Source organism: Vitis riparia, chromosome 17, assembly GCF_004353265.1.
Source record: "Vitis riparia cultivar Riparia Gloire de Montpellier isolate 1030 chromosome 17, EGFV_Vit.rip_1.0, whole genome shotgun sequence".
Taxonomy (NCBI): Eukaryota; Viridiplantae; Streptophyta; class Magnoliopsida; order Vitales; family Vitaceae; genus Vitis; species Vitis riparia.
The window spans coordinates 10,469,532-10,484,810 of NC_048447.1; the positions used below are offsets into that span (position 1 = coordinate 10,469,532).

A 15,279-nucleotide genomic window follows, 5' to 3' on the forward strand; every position below is an offset into this window, starting at 1 on the left:
ATAAGAATATCAAAGGAGGACTCCATTTACATAAAGCGCTTTTGGGTTTCTTTGAGGGTAGGCTTTCCTTTGTGAAATAAAGACAGATTCCTCCAACTTTTTCTTTTCTTCAGCCAAACAAAATTCTTCCTGCACTAAAAAGTGTGGATGGATAACATTCATACACATAAAAACAACACAGCTAAGGAAGCAATCAAGAAATGGGGGGGTTGGGCCCATTGCCCACATGATTGATGCCTTTCACAAAGTCACAAGACTCACAACCACCCCCACCAGGTCCATGAGAATATACCAAAAGAAAGAAGAAAGAACCAATAAAAGCTATACAACCCAATCAAATATTGGACACCTTCCTTGCTCACTACCCACATTAGTGATTTCCTTCATTAATTACCATTACCACCACCCCTATGGGTTCCAAGAAAGTACAGCTTAAAGAAAAAGAAGCCCTAAAGGCATCAGACACTCATCATTCTCCAAAATCATGGGCTTTTACCACCTCCAATAACAAAAAGAAACCTCAGTGAGTTTGGTTTCTGCTTTTACAAAGCCATAAGGGATTTTGATTTCTGTCTTGTGGAATTTCATTCTTTAAGCTTTTCAAAGTGTATAACCGCCCACTGAAATCTATGAGCTTTTATGTTGTATTCAATCATTTGTTCATATGATTACAAATCTTCTGATGCTTTGGAGTACACCATCAACATGGACAGCTTCCAATCAATTGACTTTAACTCATTGACAAACTTACCAACAATCAATTGGTTTTTCTTTGATCTTAATATATAGATTATTAAAATATACATTTTGACCCTCCTCCCAAACAAGTGTTCAAAATGCTCTTTAGCTTTTAAAAAAAATTAAAAATAAAGAAAGATATTTAGAACCGCATCTTGAAACTATGGCTTTCATGCAAATTTAAAATCCTCATTTTCAAACTATCATTTGTCATTCGTATAGAAACTGCATTTTCAAAATACGGTTTCAAATTAATTTAAAAATAAATAAATAAACCGATAGTTTTTTTTTAAAACATGCCGAAAACCCATATCTTGTTTGGTATAGGGCAATTTGAGCCAAAATTCTGAGTCTATGCTCTCAGTTCAGTTTATACAGAAAGTGGAAACAGGCTCATCACCCATTACAAAAGATGGAAAGAATGAAGCCAAGGAATACCCTAAAACCACTCGGCAAATAACCCTTAAAACAACATTATATTACCAACTTATCACTAGTCACTCTATGCTTGTTCACAAAGCAAAATGATAATAAACCTCAGCAAATAAGTGGGAAAAAAGGAAAAAGGGAAAAGGTTCCTACAAAGGCATATAATGATACATACAAAGAGATGGCTTGGTAGTAGGGTAAAACTGCCTTCTTTCCTCAAACACTACGTAAAAAACCTCAAAGCCTTTTCTCTCTCCAACATCATGGGCTTTTATCACCTTGAATAACAAAAAGAAACCCCAAATAGAGTTTGGTTTCTGCTTTTACAAAGCCATAAGAAATTTTGCTTTCCGTCTTTTGGGATTTCATTCTTTCAGCTGTCAAGTGTATAACAGTCCAGTGATATCTATGATCTTTTATGATGTGTTCAATGATTTGTTCATAAAATTGCAAACCCTCTGATGCTTTAAAGTACACACCATCAATATGGGCATCTTCCATTCATGATTGCTGGGTTGAGTTCATGCACGCAATTCAGTTTGTATAAAAAATAAAAGTGGAAACAGGCTCATCAAATATTACAGAAAAAATGTAAACAAAGAAGCTAAGGAATACCTTACAACCACACGGCAAATGACCCTTAAACAGCATTATATTACCACTAGTCACTCTATACTTGGTCAGGAAGCAAAACTGATATACATCTCAGCAAATAAGTGGGGAAAAGGGAAAAGGGAAAGGTTCCCATAAAGGCATATAATGATACATACAAAGTGATAACTTCGTAGTGAGGATAAACTGCCTTCTTCCCTCAAAACACCATATAAAAAACCTCTCTTCTCAGCCTCTAAAGACTCCCAAGTCCGGCCTAATCAAAGGGGTGTCAGGTTAAACAGATTATAGGTCATGGCTCATTCGGGTAGTTTCAAACGGTTGAACAGCACAAGGAAACTTTGCTCAGGAACAACATAAAGGAAACCAAGATCTGCGCCTCGGACATATGGTCCCATGCCCTGAATGAACATATTTTACACAGGTAACAAATTGAATGCAACTAAAATTCAATTTGTAACTTACAACTAAAGATAGTATTATATAGAATCTAAGCAAATATCCCAGATAGTTTCATTACCTTGCCACTGAGTTGGAGAAGTTCACCATCAACCCATTGGGGATTGCGGAATCCAAATTCAGCTATTCTTCCTTGACCGCTGTAACTTGCAACCTGGATGAAAGAGCTTCTGTAATAAGTTCTCATGTTCAGAAAATCCAAGGCAGCTGATTTGGAAGCACCCAATAAGGAGAGGTAATGAATATTCACGTTTCCACTTTGAAATAAACATTCATTTCAATTGAATGCACAAGAAAAAATATTGGAAGAGGAGTGTATTAAGCAATGAAACAAGAGCATAGAAATAAACAAGTGTCTAATTTATTGATTTCCAAAAACTAATAAGCAACCAGTCATAAAAGAAAATTCATTTTTATTCATGTTAATTGGAACTCAAAAAGCATGAACTACCTGTATTGGACACATCATGAGTATGGGTATTTTAAGGATATGAACCCAACACGCTGACTGTTGGATACAGGTGCTAAGGCTTTTAGCCTTTGATATACATTGTGAGTTTATTAGCAAATAGTTAAGCTTTTGAGTCAATCCATAAACTTAACTTGGTATCAAAGCCTTGCTCGCGAGAGGCCATGAGTTTGAACCTTACTGCGCTTTTATTTCCCTCATTTATGAATCCATGTGCAAGCAAGAGGAGGTTGCACATGAGGCAGATTACACTCTTGGGTAAAATTGATAGCTTTAACTACAGACATAACCAACAGGAGGGTCTGACAGAGGAAAGCATGTATTCCTTTTTCATCATCAATTTCTCCCAACATTTTCTTAAGATGATATATCTATTACATATTTATTTCAAAGTGGGTCAGTTACCATTATTTCAAAGTGAATCAAGTACAGATATGGAACACATGATGTTGCACAAAGATATAATTGTAGACTGGGACATGAAAAATTAAGAAAAAAAATAAATAAATAAATACAGAATGGTCACATCAACTCAGCTATGTCATTTTGTAGGGATAAGATGAATATAACACCTACATTAAACTATAATGAACATATGTTTTCTAGTTCCATGTAAAAGGCTATCAATGTTTGAAATGCAAATGAGGTCCACTGGTTAAGAAAGGAAAAATAGTACTGTCCTACGGAGGTTTGTATAGCATTGTTCAACGAGGCATATGATGGCTAATGCTAGTATGCTGTTACTATTTGTAAATAATAAAGCAAGATGACAGTAAATGCTAGTATGCTATTAAGATTGGTTAATGCACAAAACAAGATGAATGAGGCATGTGTATCTAGTCCCCTATAAATAACTTCCCACGGATAAAGGTTAATATTTTCCTTCATTTGTTACAAGTCTAAAATTCCGTCCAAGTGTAGTATAAATTTTCTTAGTATGCCATGAGAAGCACTGGCAAGAGTCTTCTAAAACCTTTCCAAGGATCCTCAATTCTTTAGTACCAACTACCAACCAAACAGCCTAAGAGCCATTCAAGATTAAAGGTTTAGAAAAGTTGATATTTGTTGATTACTGATGGTTTCGAATTAGAGGTGAAAATACCTCTTGTGCTTAGTATGAGAGAGAGAGAGAGATGCACTACACGTGAGCACATGTGACACACACACACACACACACAAATGTATCTGGCATAATTACCACGCCCAACTCATCTGGATACATTCCACGATTGGGGATACGACTCCCTTTCCCAATTTTAGCACGAAAGGTCACCTAAGGAATCAAAACATACATGAATTAGAATTTTCTAACAAGAAAAGCTGAATTAATTGAAAAAATACCATTTATATGCATAAGAAATAAACATAATTGCAGATAATAAACAGAATGGTGTAACTAAAAAAATTATAAAGATATAAACCTGCCCAGCAGGAACATTAAGATCTCCTGTTAGCTTCACTGCCTCGACATATTCAAAGAACTCAACATCTGAAGACTTATCATTGTCATCCCCTCCATTCCAGTTGCCAAATTTACACCTTAGTTGTACCACCTCAGTTCCATAAGGGCCAAATGCACCGACATAGAGGCCTATACTTCAACCATAAAATCTTATTTTCAAAGAGACTTCATTACTTGAATTGAAAATTAGAAAGAAAAGAAAGGGAAACAAGCTCACCATCAAATGGATCTAAGCTGCCTTTGGAAGTGGTAATCCGACTAAAACTTGTATGCTCAGATAGTCTATTCCGCTTCTGTGCCTGACTAACAGCGAGTTTGACAATTTCACGTACATCTCTAGAAACCTAAGACAAAAAAGGTATTGATTAATTTTTTGTCAAGAAGCATACCAGTGCAGTAGAAAAGTAAAGAAGCCCACATGACCAAGGACTCAACTTTTGATAAAATTCTCAAAATTCTTTGTTTCAATATCAACCTCTTCCAAAATATGAAAATTTACCTCGACAAAAAAAAAAATGATAATTCCAAGAAGTATTAGCGATTCCTTCCATTAGCAGCTAGACCAACATTGACGTTGAAATAGATAATCAAAACCTTAGTATGTTTTGTCATGGACACCAGTCGAAAGTAGAATAATACCTATTTTGATCATAAAATCACTCAAAGAAAAAAGCACAAGGGAGGTGTTTTCCCAAAAAAAAAATCAAAAAATCAAAATTAAGTCTGTTAAGCTCAAAGTAATCCCCCTTATGCTCATCACAAGAAGCTCATTGATAACACTAACAGCAAGCAAATATATAGGAGTCTGATCACGCAAAAGCTCCAGATCTCATTTTCCATATTCAATGAGTCAGATCTCTATCTTACCTTTGGAGAAACTTTATCAGCACTCCAAAATGCTTTAGCCACTTCAGAAGGCATGAGTTCAGAAATGCCCTGAGCTGCTATTGCTGCCACTTTGACCTTGGACACCTTATTTTCTCCAATATCATGATCTTGACTTCTCACAGGAACATGTAGCACAAAAGAATCTCTTTCCATGTCTCTAATTTCAGCTGGTTGACGCACGTAATCATCCTTAGAAGATGTATCCTCTTTATTATGCAAAACCCCACCAATAAAAAGCTTCATATCCAAATTCTGGCCATCTTCTGCTGTGTTACTACCTCCTCCCAGAGCAACCTCATCTGGCTGAATCTTGTCCAAGTCATCAGCTTCATCTTCAGAATCCTCACTAGATTGTGTCTTCTCATCATCTTCTTGCATGAACTGCTTCACAGAATCACCATCCTCTATCACTTCATCAGGAACATTAATTTTCATGACTTTGACTTTCAATTCTGGAATTTTATCTTTGAGAAAATTTATCACGCTTTTTATCCCTTCCTCAGTTGCCCCCTCAATACTTATGCCCTTCTCCTCTCTTTTCTCTGTCTTACCTTCATTCCCCTGAATGTCTACTACAGATGCAGTCTCAGTTTCAGAAGAGGATGAGCCTTTTGTGGGCCTGGATGTCAAACTTGTAGGGTTCACTGTACTTCCCTTGGCTCGCTGCAAATATACTACCTGTCAAAGGATAGAATATCAGCTGCAATTTGCATAAACAGCATAAAGAATTTGGAAACCTTGAAAGACCCTAGAAAACAAGACTTTCCACATAAGAGATGCAAGGAGATGGGGCAAACCCCAGCCCAGATAATTATTAAAAGAAAAGTTCAGCATCTCTATAGAGTATTCACTGTTGGACAATCTGTTGCATGTGTGGTCTGAGACAATGCAACAGTTTAAACCTAAGAGCAATACACAGAAGTTGGAAAATAGAACTCTCTTTAATTAAGAAATAATTAGACAAAATAAAAGGAAAGTAAAGAAATGATCAAGCTTTTTCTGACAAACAACCAAATCTTTTTGCGTGTCCAAGCTTATGAAATGGAAAATAGGATGTTCAATGAAATTCTTTGGCTTAAAGAAAACTAAATGACTAGCAGGTCCAGTAATGTGCTGATAAATCCAGCCTAGTTTCACATAAGGCATGAACCCAACTCCCAAAGGGGCAGACCAGGGTAACATTAAATTTCAAGACCCAACTAGATTTCAAACCAGGCCAGTGATGAACATGTTAAGACAGGTCATTTTTATGTGCTAAAGAATTGCTTGAAAATTTCAGGATGTAAGCTAACCAGGTCTCTCCACAACCTGGTACAGAGTTAGAACCAACTAGAAGTTTGTTTTGCTTTGGACATCAAAGTTAGAAACCCCAATTAGATGGGGACACTTAAAAATAATTATAATAATACTCATTGCACTTCTAAGACGGCATTGTCACCAAAAGGGTTTGGAACGATCTTGAACGGTTATATTCACATCAATCTAAGGCTGGACTGGCACTTTTGATGCTTGGACCTTGACGGCCATTCTATGCTACCAACTCAACAAAGTCTCAAATCAAAACCAGCTATGCAGGTAACATTAGTTTAGTATTATATTAATGGTGCCTGAAGATTCAGTCCTTTCAAGTCCTAAAAAACTTTCCAGATCTGCAGAACATTTTACATACCACTATACCAGTCTTTGCCTAAAATATATGATCCTTTCTTGAGCGGACCATATCGTGGAACAATCAAAAAAATGTTTTCACCTTCAATCATAAATGGAACTTCCAGAGAAAATTCCATAGAGAAGTTTTGCATAAATAAGATTTATGGTATCCCTTTTGCCATTGATTATTGAGAATTCGAACATACATTTGGATCTACCAAATGGATACTCTAGATTTACCAAAATTTGAAAAGTGCAACTACAAGAAATAATGTATGAATGAAGACTTAATACACATCCTTGTTGCAGATATGTGTGCATATTTTGAATTAAAAAAATGGTTTTCCTAAACAAAAGTCAGTCAAACAGTTAAAGTATCCTGACTCTGCATCTGTGATAACTGAGTCTAGCCAAACTCAGTAGCAGCTGAGTTAGGCAGGCAGCTTGGTCATCACTGAACATAAGTATCAACCTTGACTAAATAAAAAAAAATGATTTGTGATATAAAAAAAGGTATTTGAATTTCACCTGCATAATGTACTTATCATCAGAATCTTTGACCACAAAAATTTCAAACAGTGGAGTTCCTGCAGATGCAGTAACCAGTTGTCTGCAATAAAAAATAGTCAGTAAGGCTCCTCAGGATATCAGGAATCAATTGATACCAGAAGTTGTTTTTTTTTTTTTTACCTAGGACTGTAACTCCTGCCAACAAATCTTCCCACTCCAGGTGTTATATGAACTAATCTGCCGAAGGGATCATCAGAATCAGCAGAGCAGCCTACCCACCACCCAACCTGCAAATCAATGGGTTAAAAAGGCTTTCCATGAGGATGCCATGAGTATAATAATCAAACTGAGCTAATAATAAGTCACATTAAGTTCATCTTAAGTAACATGCATGAATGTGAAACATGATCCACTTATTTAGGAACTCAGAGATGCAAAAAAACAGCTGAGAAGGCAGAGAACTAGGAAAATGGTTTCACGTCAAGAGTAATTGCTACCATCTTTCAAACAATCCATTTCACAAACAAAGATTCGTGAAACTGAGGTTTCAAAATTCGTAAATGAGAACAATATCATTAAACTGGATCCAAATTTACAGGCCCAGTAGCACCCCCCTTAAAGCAGCCTGCTCGTCTTTGATTGGAGGAGTATTCTTTTTTTTTGATAGACAAAGAGAACCATTAGATTAAAAAACGCCAGAAAACAGGGGGCGCTCCCTAAGTACACAGGCTGTATACAAAGAAGGCCCAAAACAAGGCAACAAGAGAAAAATAAAGTCTAATAAGGATTAGCTAAATACCAACCCTATCACTCAACAAAATCCGAAAAGAGAGATAGTCCAAGTCCAAGTCCACAAATTGTTGAGACCATTCAAGCAGGGACCGAAGAAAAAGTTTCCTCAAGCTCGTATTTGTCATCTCTTCCTCTAGGAAGGTTCTTCGATTTCGCTCTCCCCAGATACACCAAAACAGACAAATAGGCGCCATTTTCCAAACTACACTCCTTTTCTTCCCCATGCCTTTCATTTTCCACTCAAGAAGCAAATTTCTCACCAAATCCGGGAGCACCCACACCACCCCAAATGAAGAAAACAATAAGTTCCAAAGATCCCTTGTCTTACCACAATGAATTAGGATGTGGTTCGCCGTTTCCTCATTTTCTTTGCACAGGTTGCATCTATTAGCCATAGACCAACCCCTTCTCATTAGCATATCTATAGTGGAAATTTTACCCCAAACTGCTTCCCAAGCAAAAAAACAAGTTCTTAAAGGGGCATACGAACCCCAAACCTCCTTTTCTGGAAATAAAGGGCTATTGTCTTCCTTCAAAGACCTATAATAAGAATTTACCTTAAACGTTCCTTTTCTCTCAATTTTCCAAACCAGAAAATCCTCCCCTTCTTGCACCCTTACTGCAGAAATGTAACCCAAAAAGCGGTTCACCTCCTCTAACTCCCAATCTTGAAAGGGTCTTCTAAAGTGCACCTCCCAACCCCCACCTCCACCTTCTTGTCTTCCCCACAGATCAACCACTATTGCAGAATCATTAGCTGCAATTCTAAACAGCAAAGGGAAGAGATCCTTTAGCTTAGAATCTCCTACCCACATGTCCCACCAGAATCTGGTTCGTCTCCCATTTCCAATATGAATCCTAGTTCTGAGAAAGAAATCCTCCCAACCCTTCCTAATGTCTTTCCAAAGGCCCGTCCCATAAGACTCTCTCACCTCTCTAGTGGTCCACCCACCTTGTACCTCCCCAAATTTACCAACAATGACTCTTCTCCAAAAACTCTCCCTTTCTATAGGAAATCTCCATAGCCATTTTCCGAGCAAAGCATGATTGAAATCCTTCAAGTACCTTAACCCCAACCCTCCATGCCTCTTATCTTTACAAATAACCTCCCACCTCACCAAATGGATCTTCCTTCTTTCCTCCATATCTCCCCACAAGAACTCCCTTTGAATTTTTTCCAATCTGAGTCTCACCTTCCTTGGGATAACAAAAAGAGACATGAAGTAGATAGGGAGATTTGAGAGTGTGCTCTTTATGAGGGTAAGACGACCTCCCTTAGAGAGGTATTGTTTTTTCCACATAGCCAACTTTCTCTTGAATCTTTCTTCTACCCCATCCCAAACTCTACACGACTTGTGGGATGCTCCAAGAGGTAAGCCTAGATAATTCGTAGGGAGATTCCCCACTTTACACCCGAAAACTGCAGCAGCTCTATCCACCTCTTCCACTCCCCCAATTGGAATAATTTCGCTTTTCTGCAAATTAATTTTTAGACCTGAAACTACTTCAAAGCAGATAACAACCCACTTCCAAAAAATCAGCTGATCCCTATCATCCTCACAAAAAAGGAGAGTATCATCAGCAAACAATAGGTGGGAGACTGACACCCCTTCTCCCCGTCTTCCCGATGCCTTGAAGCCCCTAATAAAACCATTCTCTTCAGCTCTTGAAATTAATCTACTGAGCGCTTCCATGATCAGCACAAACAAATAAGGTGAGAGTGGATCACCTTGCCTTAGACCCCTAAACGTTGAGAAGAAATCTGTGGGAGTACCATTTACTAACACTGCCATTCTCACAGTCGATATGCAACAAAAAATCCATTTACGCCATTTTAGACCAAAACCCATCTTCTCCAAGACTGACATGAGGAACCTCCAGTTTACGTGGTCATAAGCCTTCTCAATGTCCAATTTGCACACTAAGCCTGTCCCAACACTTCTCTTCCTCGAGTCTATCGCCTCATTAGCCACCAAAACAGCGTCCAAAATCTGCCTCCCTTCTACAAAAGCATTCTGACTATTCGAAACCAATTTTCCCATTACTCCTTTCAATCTATTTGCTAGAACTTTAGCAATAATTTTATAAAGACTCCCCACTAGACTGATTGGTCTATAATCCTGCACATCACTAGCCCCCTCTTTCTTCGGGATCAGCACTAAGAAGGTTGCATTATGGCTTCGAAAGATCATATTCTGCGAGTGGAGCTCCTCAAAGACCTGCATCACTTCCCCCCCAACAACAGGCCAGCAGGTCTTCCAGAAAGCCAGCGTATATGATTGGAGGAGTATTCTATAGCAACAAGTAGCCTTTATCTTTTTCAGGCTTATCTTCAGTAAAGTCTTTTTTCCCCTTAGCCTTATCTGATCTACCAAATCCAGCTCCTGTCTCTTCAGCTAAATTTCTTCAGAAATCTAAAGCTCCATATTAGTTTAAGGTCTTTGCATGGCTAGTGACGCATAAGAAAGTAAACACCAATGACATGTTATAGTTGAAAGATCTTACAAAACCTTTAGCACTGACTATTGCATTTTTTGCATAGAGAATGCAAAGATGGTTGATCATCTTTTTCTACATTATCTGCTAATTTTGGGGCTATGACACAGATTATTCAATCTTGCTGATTTGGATTAGGTTTCCCTAAGTAGTATATGTGACCTATTGACTATCTCTTATAGGGGTTTAGGGAGTACCAAAGAGGCAAAGTCCTTTGGCAAACAGCTTGCTTCACCTTGATTTGAAATGTGTGGTGAAAACAAAAAGGTAGGATTTTTTAGGACAAGTGAAGGACTTCAGAAACTCACTTAGACCTAATTCATTTCTATTCACCTTTTTATGCAACCTGTACCATTACTTTCAAAGGCACTCTTGTCGATGCTGTTTAGCTCAATTGGAACTCATTGTGTAGAACAAAAAGGTATGGATAGCAACGAGAGGAGCATTGATTAGGTCTCTATTGGATGGAGATGAGATAAACCCTATGAAGTGATGAGATGCTTTATTTGTATATTCACATCTAGTATTCCAATGCAGAGGTCTCCTTAGTATAGAAGAGGAGTTCAGTCATATATTTTTTTATTTGTCTTTGTATTTTTGGGGAGGATTCTTCATCCTTCTCATGTGCTTATTATCACATTGAATACATTTTTTTTTTCTGATAAAAAAAAATATTTGACCTTTAGACAGGGTGTAAATAAAATGGGAATTAGCTTGCTTTGTTAGTTTCATTCTGTTTCGAAGAATTTCCCGTCTTTCATTGTATCCTCTCTCTCTCTTAATTAAAAACATATCTCAGTTTTCATCTGTGTCTGCAAAGAACTGTAACTTTGCCATCACATGGAGTGAAAAATTCCAAAGACTACTGGCATATGATCCTGCAATATTTAGACAACCTACCAAGACTTAGCTTGCAATATACCTTGTAAGTAATGAACTCTTCTATCCATATTTTCACAATTCTATCCATCAGAAGATAAATTTGTTTCTGCATATGATTGATAGCATGTTTTGTCTTGACTCACTAATTCCTGAACTTTTTCCTAGCATCTGATGATATTTCAAACAATGAAGTATCTTCTTCTACTTCCTTCTTACCTTTCAGTTAATATGAAACTTTAAGGCAAGCCATGGTTTTTTCCATGCTGATCCAAGAAAGTATCCACGGGTCATTCCTAGTTAACAAAGGTCTAGAACAATGTTGTCAAAAGAAAAAGGTGATGTCAAGGTGATAGGACTCTTTTTAGCCTAAGGCAAAAGGCGATAACATGAGTACAGTAAGGCAATAAAAAATATACACATATTTTTGCCTATTCGATACTTAATCAATACAAGCGTTGTCTTCAACAATCAATACTATTAATTTTACACTCCTCATAGTGTCTTATAAAATTAAAAAAATAGTAATAAAGTATTAAATGTTATACCCCACATCATAAGAAACATCATATTGTTTAGAGAAATTCATCCTATCCAAAATGCATATTCTAATTTTACAGACATCTAAAAAACAAAATAAAAGAATAAATATCCTAGAAAAGTTTTGGGCATCATCATCATAGTCATCACTACATTAAAATTATTATCACTTTCATCAAGACTAGATTGATAGCCCTCTATTTCATTATCACTATGATTAATAACATAATATTTCATCTTATACTTTATTTAATCTAATATTAGATCGAATTAAATTACAATCTAAGTATGTTTAATCTTAACTCATGGTTGATAGCAACCACCTCTATGCCTTGCACCTTATCCCAAGGCAATCGCCTAAGCGTTGCCTCTTTTAAGCCGCCTTGCCTAGGCCTTTAAGAGGTGGCTTTTATTTGCCCCACCTGGCCTAGTGGCCTAAGCAACCCAGGAGATCGCCTTTGATAACACTAGTCTGAAATCTTCTGCTTGCTTAACTTTATGATTTTTGTGAATATGAAATGTCTTCAAGTCTTACAAATAGCCTCAAAATAGGTTCATTGTAAATTAGGCATAAACATGCAAAAAAAAAGGAAAAAAGGAAAAAAGAAAAAAAGAAAGATGATGTCAAAATATTTGCCTATCTCCAAGCATAAGTACAAAAAGAACCCCATCTGTTGGCTACAGCTAACAAGAAATCTTTTGCATGTAACGAAATCTATATTCTTTTACTAGTAACTAATTCTAACATTGAAGAAAAGCTTATTGCCCTTTTTATCCATGGTAATCAAAGATTCAAAGATAACTGACCAATTGTAGCTAAGAAAGTTACCAGTCCACTAGCTGTATGTCTACACAACTTTGAAGCATCATGGTAGCGCTCTTCATCTATTGCATTCTGCATGTTAAAAATGAAAAATGTCTCAAGAGTCAAAAATGTTCTAAATTCAGTTCTATACTTACTAATAGTGATCCAAATACAAATCCAACCTTCAACTGAGACATGATTTCAGTAACGCTATCCATTGACATAGCCTCTGCAATGGCCATTTTCAACTTGGCAGCTTCCTCAAAGTCTTCCCTTTCAATTGCATCCTCTAGTTGAAACTGTAAAGCATAGACTCCAGTGAAAACAAAATCATGCCCGTCACTAATACATGTTTGAAATTGGAACATTTACCCAGCTCTAAGAAACAGGGATAGATCTCAACTACCTGGATCTTAGTTAAGTTCAATCTATTATTGTGACTCATTATACAGGAATTCATCATTAAATTTAAAAAAATAATAATAATAGATCAATCAATCAATTGACCAGCTCTTTGTGGCTCATCATGTGACATTCTCCAACATTAACATAAGTCATCAATGGAGCCACATAATAAAATTTGTAATTCAAAAAAAAAAAAAAAAAACAATATTGAATCCAATCTTGTCAGTTATTTTGGCTTTCAAAAGATGGCAAGCCAACAAAAACCAAACCGAATAATTGTTTTTTATGCTAAAAAAAAAGAGTAAAGATTCAATGTTCCCTGGGTCTCAAATAATTAAGCCAAAAAAAAAAAAAAAAAAAAAACTCAGCCAAATTCAGCAGTCGGCTACACTGTATTCAGAGCCCAATCAGGATAACAACCCGTTCGATCATAGAAACAGTTCAAATTTTCAAATACTAAGATGAATCCGATCAAATTCAGCAATTAGGCACAATTAAAGAAGAACCCACTTAAAAATTAAGAATGACAAGTAACTTAGCCAAAGATAAAGAGAGAAACATGAAATGGGTGTGTTAAGAAACAATATATAACCCTCAAATACTCACAAGACTTCAGCGAATTCAGCAATTGGGCACACGCAATCAAGAAGCCACTTCGCAGAATCAGTGATTCACAAAAAGAGAGAGACAGGGATTGAAAAGAAAAGGTACCTTGAGAACAGAAGCAAAGCTCTCAGCCTGCTCAATTTCAGAGAAATGCCGACTCCATTGATTCCAATCCCATCCAGAAGAAGAGCTGCTATTCCCGTTATTCGCAATGGTGGGGTTGTTGCTGCAACGGCAACACAGATTGGGACTCTTGCGGGGCCTGAAATCCGCCGGCTTGTGGTACACAGAACAACCCAGACCCCAACCAAAGAAGAAGCCGAGCTTGAGATTCGAAGATCTCTTAGAAGATAACAGGACATCAGAACAGGACTTGGAAGGCCTGAACTGAGTCATGGAGGCTATGTGCCCCATGCCCCAGGCATTTGTCAGCGCCATCTCTCTCTCCTCTCTCTTTCTCCTCCTCCTTTTATCGTCTTTTGATATATGGATAGAATCGCCGGATAATTCAACCACTGTGACACTTGCGCCTTGATAAAAGATGAAAGTGGCATATATATTAATGTTACGTTTGGTTTTGAAAAATCTGAGATAGGCAAAAAAAAAAAGTGTTAATGCTCAAATCCTTCACTAAAATAATATTTGGTTTTTAAAAAATTAAAAAAAAAATTATTATGTATTCACTTATTAAATGAAATTAAATAATTTTAAAAATATATAAATTTTCAGTTAATTTTAATGATATATTGATTTTTTCATATTTATAATAAAATTAAATTTGAAAAATAATTATTCTCAATTCATAATTAAAATCAAAATGGAAAATAATAAAGAAAGATGAATATACGAGTCTACAGGATAAACATTTCAATTAACCCTAAAAATATTAATCCATGAAATTATTGGCTTTGTATTTAAAGGGTGGTGAAATTATTATAACTAATATTTTTAAAAGCTATAAAGTCATGTGCTGGCCCTTGTGACCCGTAAGCCCTTGGAGACCAAGCGCAGCGCAGTACACGTGTTGTGAAAATGAAAAGTTAGTAAAATTCAACGTGGAGGCCAATTTTAACACGGTACACCACAAATAATATCTTGATATTTATATATAAAAACTCTGACGTTAGTAAAATAGTAATATCATCCAAGTGGAGAAAGCTTGGCTTCAAAGTGCAAACAAAGTACAAACGCACTTGATAGAATCATCTACAGTATCAAAGGAGTGGACAAAACATGATTAAAATGACAACCACCGCGAACTCCAGGTCCCACTTCCACCTTCTCTTCTTCTCTTTAAACCACATGCCATTGTTCCAAGGATGCCTCACTTCTGCATCAACACACAAAATGGGATGATTTTCAATCAGGCAAAAAGATTGGTTTAAATGTATACCTGCCTGAAGGTCCCCCTTTGGAAGTAGTTTCTGTCACCTTTCTGCAAGAACCAAATACGATAATTTAAGCCCACATTCTCGCCCATTGGCTCTCACTTCAGACCCTCACGACTTCTAAGGCCTTTTAAACGCATCTGTACATACC

The 15,279-nt window shown here is 36.7% G+C and overlaps 1 protein-coding gene across 1 annotated transcript; it reads right to left on the reverse strand.

Annotated features, from left to right (window-relative positions):
• Nucleotides 1–1,687: 1,687 nt before the first annotated feature.
• On the reverse strand, nucleotides 1,688–14,250 carry LOC117904573 (protein EXECUTER 2, chloroplastic). Its single transcript, XM_034817249.1, has 11 exons — nucleotides 13,846–14,250; nucleotides 12,912–13,028; nucleotides 12,754–12,819; nucleotides 7,398–7,504; nucleotides 7,236–7,317; nucleotides 5,037–5,735; nucleotides 4,387–4,513; nucleotides 4,129–4,298; nucleotides 3,906–3,980; nucleotides 2,300–2,392; nucleotides 1,688–2,180 (listed from the first exon to the last, which is right to left on the reverse strand). Exons 1-11 carry the CDS (start codon nucleotides 14,176–14,178, stop codon nucleotides 2,079–2,081), a joined length of 1,971 nt encoding a protein of 656 aa, XP_034673140.1. The 5' UTR covers nucleotides 14,179–14,250; the 3' UTR covers nucleotides 1,688–2,078.
• Nucleotides 14,251–15,279: the final 1,029 nt, after the last annotated feature.